General features: G+C 31.8%; 1 protein-coding gene across 1 annotated transcript; it reads right to left on the reverse strand.

Moving 5' to 3' along the window:
- Nucleotides 1–5,577: 5,577 nt before the first annotated feature.
- LOC139854819 (uncharacterized) lies at nucleotides 5,578–6,510 on the reverse strand. Its single transcript, XM_071844101.1, has 2 exons — nucleotides 6,309–6,510; nucleotides 5,578–6,209 (listed from the first exon to the last, which is right to left on the reverse strand). Exons 1-2 carry the CDS (start codon nucleotides 6,508–6,510, stop codon nucleotides 5,578–5,580), a joined length of 834 nt encoding a protein of 277 aa, XP_071700202.1.
- Between the last annotated feature and the right edge of the window lie 1,551 nt (nucleotides 6,511–8,061).

Consider the following 8,061-nt stretch of genomic DNA (forward strand, 5'->3'; position numbering starts at 1 on the left):
ATGAGACGTTTTTCAAATCTTGCATTCGTTTTTAAAAACAACCATAACCTTTATTAATGAATAAAGGTCTTAATGACATAATTTAGATTATCTATCAAAGAAAATCTCCTCAAATAAATAAGTTTTTACACAACCCATTACAATATGATCAAATATATTACAACAAATACTCCGAATGCAAGTTTAAACAATATAAACAATTATGCCGACTCCAAATCTTGACCTTGGGTTGGCATACGACAGCGGAAGCGTTTTTAATATTCATCTGAGAATAAACATGCTTAAAACATCAACAAAAATTTTGGTGAGTCATAGGTTTAATTTCTATATAATAATCATAACATTTAATAAGCCACAAGATTTCATTTAATTAAATGCGCAGGATCATTACAATTGCAAAAATCATTCATACGATGAGTCGCCTGGTAACCGACCTTAACATAGAGCGCTTAAGATATCTGGCATCATACATTCCACTATTCAAATGTATGACAAGAACCCTTCGAAGTACTAAAGCATTTCCACTATTCGAAAATGGGGGTGGTTGGTGCCCGTAGATCTACCTTTAGGATTCGCGTCAATTAGTGTTTTTCACTAACTCTTAGGTTACCAAGCATAATAATAATAAGTACAGATATCCGGTATAATAAAACAATCATAGAATGTAGTTCCATGAACTTGTGCTTATTTTGTAAAACATTTATAAATTTTGCATGTATTCTCATCCCAAAATAAATTAGATAGTAAAAATGGGACTATAACTCACTTGTGATGATTTCCGAATAGATGGTGATAAGACTTGGCCTTTTGACAAATTCACGAACCTAATAATAATATTCTTGTGTCAAGATATATATATATATAATTAATATTCCATACTTATGATACTTGTGATAATTTTAATTGTCCATTGTTAGTAGTCCAACGTTCGTAGTCCAATAGTCCAACAGTATAAATATAAATACGTATATTGTATTAGAATTCACTAACACTATAATATATTGTCTTAATATAATAAGACACATAATATGTATATTGTCTGAAGCAATCCGTGACCCATTGTATACATGTCTCAGGCTCGATCACAACTCAAAGTATATAATATTTTAGAATCCACTTCGACCCACAGCTAACTCTAGATTACTGCCAATGGTGTCTAATAGTTCGTTCCAATAATATATATAGAAGAAGTCAAAATGATATGTCAAGACTTTGTATACGAATCCACGGTGATCAAGTCATATATATATGGTGCCTTACGATCTTTATTAAGACTATAATATATTGTCGTAGAACTTAATCACGACTATTATAAATTGTATTTCCATAAGTTTGGGAACAAGACATGTATAAATACATGTAGGATACAAGGTAAGTTAGCTAGGATAAGGTTAGTATCCATTTTTATAAATCATGTCCGTAGCTAAAAATTAAGAAAAATATCCAATTTTGTTTTACCCATAATTTCTTCGTTACAAATCCGTTTTGAGTGATTCGAGTTGCCATGGTTTCATATCGAACTCAACATTATTAATATTAGCAGAAAAAGTATAGGTTTATAGTTGAAAATACAGCTTAGGTGTCAAATAAGAGAAGATAGTCATATCCGTCGTAAGAACGACATCTTGATGACCCTTTTGAAAAACATACTTCCACTTAGAGTTTAACCATAAATTTTGGATATATTTCATATCCATATAAAATAAGATTTTTCACCAAAGGAAATCTTTTAATTCAAAGTTTAAGATAGGTTTTTAAAATTAAACCCAAAACAGCCCCCGTTCGACTAAGACGACGTATATTGGATTTTAAGGTGTTCTTCGTGTTTACAAGTTTTATATCCTTATGTTAGCTTGACATACAATCATAATACATGTGTTGAAGTATTTTAAAAGTCAAGTTAGAAGGATTAAGTTTATTTACAAACAAGTTTAGAAATAATCTAAACTATGTTCTTGTTGTTATTATTTATAACTCAAAATAAGATAGATATATGAATATGAATCGAACGAGATTTTGAACAAAGCTATTACCTCAACTTACTAGGGTAAAGCTACTGGAAAATATAGTAAATAATCTTTAGCTCAAAGGTAGCTTTGATGGCTTGAAATTCTTGAAGTAGAATCATGGAATCAACAAAAGTTTCAAGTAAGAAATCTATCTTGATATAAGATAGTTATGATTATATGAATTGAACCAAAGCTTGAATATGTTTATTACCTTGATTATAAGATGGAAAGCTACTGATACAAAAGTAGGATTATGGATTCTAAAGAGTTGTGGAGTTGGATTGAAAGATTGGAAGTAAACTTGTACACTTGGAAGGTTATCCTGATATGTTCTTGATCAAGCTTTTTTATGATGATTCTAACTTAGCTTTTGATTCTAAAACTTGCTGAATTGTGTTGTGTTCTTGAGAGAGTGTTTGAGTATGTGTGTTTTTAGTTAGAAAAATATGAAGTAGAAATGAAAATGGAATGGATGTATAAGTAGTAAAGATGGCATGAGGTTAAGGTAAGTGTATAGGATACTTATGATGAATTTTAGCTAAATGGTTAATACTAGTTGTCAATCCATGGCTCCCACATATTTCTTGCTGTCCTAGGGTTGGTAAGATGTAGATTTTTATGTGTATATACCAATAGTATATATGTATAGAAACTGGTTACAATACAGGTATAAATACCGTATGAATACGAGTAGAATTCTTGATGGAATTGAATGGGAATATGAATATAGCTATCTTTGTTGAGTATAAGTATATTGATATATGTATTTAAGTCTTTCAAAAGTGTATTAATACATCTTAATACAATACATATATATTGATTTTAACTTAAGAGTTAATACGTCGATAATCGATACATATATGTGTATTGTTTCAAAGTCTTTAAGTTAGTAGTCTCATCTAATATATATAACTCATTGTTATTATACTTAATGAGATACTTAAATATCATTTAATCAAATCATAATATATATATCCAAATATATATTCCTTTAATTAATTATTACGATATATGACGTTCGTGAATCGTCAGACAGACTGGGTGGCCAAACGTTTGTATAAAATTCATTCCAAATAACCAAGTCTTAATAAATTTGATTGACTAACATGTTGGAAACCTTAATTATGTAAATATTATATAGCAGAAAAATTCGGGTCGTTACATTACACACCCGTTAAATTAAATTTCGTCCCGAAATTTAGAGTAGTACCTAGTTAACGTGCGATATCGGAAAACAAATGTGGGCACTTCAGCTTCATTTGGTCTTCTCGTTCCTAAGTGAATTCAGATCATCTACGAGCATTCCACCGAACCTTAATGATTGGTATCTTACTTTGTTTGAGTCGTTTGACCTCACGATCCATAATTTTGACGGGTTCTTCGACGAAATTTAGTTTCTCATCAATCTTAATTTCGTCTAAAGGGATACTGAGATCTTCGGTAGCTAGGCATTTCTTCAGGTTCGAAACATGAAAGGTGTTGTGAATCTTTTCTAATTGTGGAGGTAGTTCAAGTCGATAGGCCACCGGCCCAATGCGTTTTTCGATCTTGAATGGCCCAATGTATCAATTCGAAAATACTGTAGCAAATTAGTGTTTTACTTGTTCATCTTAAACGTTTTAGTTAACTTATCTAAATATCAATCGAATCAATAAACGAATGTTACTATCGTTTACTAAATAACTTGAAATTATATATATGTATATATCTTTATTTAATATACATAAATCAGTTTTTAAATACACATTGCAAGTTATTTATAATTAATTTTAATAATTAATATTCCAACTTATTGTATATATATATATTTGTCAGTCAATAGTCAAAGGTTAACTAAATATATAACATTAGTTCAAAAATTTTGAGAATCAATATTACAGACTTTGCTTATCTTGTCGAAATCATATAAAGATTAAGTTTTAAATTTGGTCGGAAATTTTTGGGTCTTCACAATACCTACCCGTTAATGAAATTTCGTCCCAAAATTTGATAGAGATTGTCATGGCTAGCAATAAAAATGTTTTCATGATGAATAAGAGTTGATGAATAGATCATTATTGACTAATATAGAAAAAACGATTCGATTATGTGAAGCTTACGAGTGAAGCTGTCACAAAAGGTTGAGATAAAGTTTTAACTTTTGACGTAGTCACAGTGGATTTCTGGATTTCAAGGAATCTAAAGATAATCCTTGAAATCTATAAAAGATTTGATTCTCCGGTAATCAAGGAAATTATGATCCACTTTGATTAATTGCGGTAATCTGCCTCGATTGCTATGTATGATATTTCGCTATAAATCAACCTCTTACGTTCTATTATTTTCATTACTCCTACATCTTCTTCCTCATTTCATACCTCCCAATAGGTTGTGAAATTGTTAAATCCAGTCCTGATTCTTGATATTTTCTTGGCTATCGTATCCTTCATTCTTCTTTTTCATCTGCCACCAGAGGAAGTTATTTTCTTCTACTATTACCTTGAGGTTATAATGTTTTTAATTCTCCCATGTATTTACGTTGCAATACGTATTGATATACACGGTTTGTAATTTATGTGTTGTTTCCAGGCTTTATATTTTCCCTTATATTTAGGATTTCCATGCTTTTATTTTTCCTTCCCTACTTCAAGTCAAGCGAATAATGGTCCAAAATTCGTAGGTATGGAGTTTCGTATGATCATAATATACAAAGTAAAAAGGAAAGGTAATAGCACGATTTGATTTGTCAAATTACCAGAATATCCGAAAAAAACCTAATCATCAAGAAAAATATTTTCTTGATAGTTTAGAGGTTAAATAGAATGAAAGAGTTATGTAACATGGTTCATGATGAGGGTATGATCTGTGAACCTTTATCACGTTTCATTAGAAACTCAGCATGACTTACTGTAATATAATCACGTTGATCAAGTGTCATTATATTATACTAACTCATGCTTCAATTCCCAACACTACTTCAAAACATTCATATTTTAAACTCGAAGGTTTAAAGAATATAGAATCTAAACAGTTTCCTTTATGATGTAAGATTTCAGATAAGGATAGTTATGAAAATATATTCAGAAATATCGAGGATATTTATAATGAAAAATACGATGATATCTTAGAATTTATGATATCGAAAGATGATGAAGAATATTTGTCCGCAAAGGTTTAGAGTCAGGAGCAAGGTATTCGTTAATGACTTCAGCAGATATTGAATCATTTAGATTCTTTGAAGGCAGGTTTAGTCTTTGTGATTTGTTCACAGCCTCCTTCAATGGTAAAACTGGAATCGGCTTGTTTGGTGAAAGTGTTTTTTGTAAAACGAGAAAATCTCATTTTTTATTTCGGTAGGATTTTCTTGCCATATCCTGTTTATGTGGAGGCCATGGATACTGGTTTTGGTACGGTTTCGCCTAACAATGGAATGGAAAAATTTCGAGTTTTCGTCCCCTTCCGATGCCCATTTTAAGCGTGCTTTTTGTTTGAGCATGGATATTTTTTCTTTTTCTTTTTTGAGCCAAATATCCCTAGCGTTTAGCCATTTCGCATGTTCTGAGTCACTGATATCATTGGATTTAGCCTTTTATTCTATTTGAGCAGCTTTCTGTTTCGCGTTATCGACGTCAATATCAATTTGCCCATACTGAGATTTCGACCACTTACGAAGCGCTTCTTTAATATTCTTCAGTTTTTTGCAGAAGCATACATCCGGTTTAAAGCCTGTTACCAGAATAGCCCAGGTTTGGGTGATGATCTGTTCAGCAGATTCTTGTTCCAGCCATATGTCAAACACACGGAATGGTTTTGGTCCGAAGTCAGTGTTGGTGTCTCGAAGTATTAACGGGCAGTGGTCTGAGGTGTTTCGATCAAGGGCAGTTAGTGAAAGTTCCCCCCAGGTTTGGCTTAAATTATCCGAGATTAAGAATCGATCTAATTTGCTCATCTTCCTACCATTATCACAGATGCGGGTAAAGCGTTTACCGAATAGTGGGACATCTATCAAAGCAGACTCGTCAATAAACGTGTTGAACCTCGCCGCACGTCTCGATATAAATTCACAATTCTTTCGTTCATGATCAAACCGTACTTCATTGAAATCACCGCAGATAACCCATTGTGCATTCGGGTATACCATTAGTTTTTCGAGGCTGTCCCAGAACTTGATCTTCCCCTCATCATTGTGGGGCCCGTAAATGTTTACTATAATGGTTTCGTCTGAATGCCCGATCCAATTGCCCTTTATAGCTAAGAAGAATTAGCCTTCAACGGCTTGTGTAGCATTGAAAACCGAGGTATCCCATATTAAAAGCATACCACCGAATTTCCCGATCTTTGGTTTTTGTATGTATCCAAAGTCTGACGAACCCCACACGAATTCAATCCAATTATCAGTTAACTCTTCGCATTTGGTTTCTTGGATTGCAACTAAATTGGGACATTCTGATGTACGAATTCTCCGAAACCAATTAATTTTGTTTTCGGATTTGTCGTCTTTCCCGAAACCACGAATGTTCATTGATAGGATCTTCATAATAAAGCTACAAGAAATCGATTGGGATGAGGTAGTTTACTGAAATGTCCCGTTCATATTGATTATAAACGTTCCATATTAATTGATTTCGTTGCGAGGTTTTGACCTCTATATGAGACGTTTTTCAAAGACTGCATTCGATTTTAAAACAAAGCATAACCTTTAATTTATCGTTAAAGGTTTAGAAATGATAATAAAAAATATAGCGTTTTCACACTACCGTTACATAATGGTTTACAATAATATTACACATCAACATATGTCTTCGAATGCAGTTTTCAAACATTATTATACAAACATGGACTCCAAATCTTGTCCTTAATTTAGTATGCAATAGCAGAAGCTCTTAACAATTATCTGAGAATAAACATGCTTAAAACATCAACAAAAATGTTGGTGAGTTATAGGTTTAACCTATATATTTATCAATCGTAATAATAGACCACAAGATTTCATATTTTCATTTTTCATAAACATCATCCCATACATAGAGATAAAAATCATTCATATGGTGAACACCTGGTAACCGACATTAACAAGATGCATATAAGAATATCCCCATCATTCCGAGACATCCATCGAACATGATATAAAAACTCGAAGTACTAAAGCATCCACTATAACGTATGGGGTTTGTTGGGCCCAATAGATTTATCTTTAGGATTCGCGTCAATTAGTAGACTGGTTTACTAATTCTTAGGTTACCAAGCAAAAAGGGACATATTCGGCTTCGATCATTCAACCATAGAAAGTAGTTTCATGTACTTGTGTCTATTTTGTAAAACATTTATAAAGCTGCATGTATTCTCATCCTAAAAATATTAGATTTTAAAAGTGAGACTATAACTCACTTTCACAGATTTTTACTTCGTCGGGAAGTAAGACTTGGCCACGGGTTGATTCACGAATCTATAACAAATATGTACATATATATCAAAGTATGATCAAAATATAATTACAACATTTTTTATTACGTTTAAATGATTTGAGTGTGTTAAGTCAACAGTCCTCATTAGTAACCTACAACGAGTTGTTCACAGTTAGATGTACAGAAATAAAGTAATATATTTTATCTCGAATCAATCCACGACCTCGTGTATACAAGTCTCAGGCTAAATCACAACTCAAAGTATATATAATATTTTGGAATCAACCTTAACCCTGTATAGCTAACTCCAATATTACTGCATATAGAGTGTCTATGGTTGTTCCGAAATATATATATATATATATATATAGATGGGTCGATATGATATGTCAAAACATTGTATTCGTGTCTATGGTATCCCAAGATTACATAATATATGTTAGAATACATGTATAATACAATATAAGTTAATTAAGTTAGGATTTGTATAGATTTGTTACAAATTTCACGTAGCTACAACAAGCAAAATTATCCAATCTTGTTTTACCCATAACTTCTTCGTTTTAAATCCGTTTTGAGTGATTCAAGTTGCTATGGTTTCATATTGAACTTAAGTTTATGAATCTAAACAGAAAAACTATAAGTTTATAGTCAGAAATACAGGTTAC

The sequence above is a fragment of the Rutidosis leptorrhynchoides genome, chromosome 6 (genome assembly GCF_046630445.1).
Source record: "Rutidosis leptorrhynchoides isolate AG116_Rl617_1_P2 chromosome 6, CSIRO_AGI_Rlap_v1, whole genome shotgun sequence".
Lineage (NCBI taxonomy): Eukaryota > Viridiplantae > Streptophyta > Magnoliopsida > Asterales > Asteraceae > Rutidosis > Rutidosis leptorrhynchoides.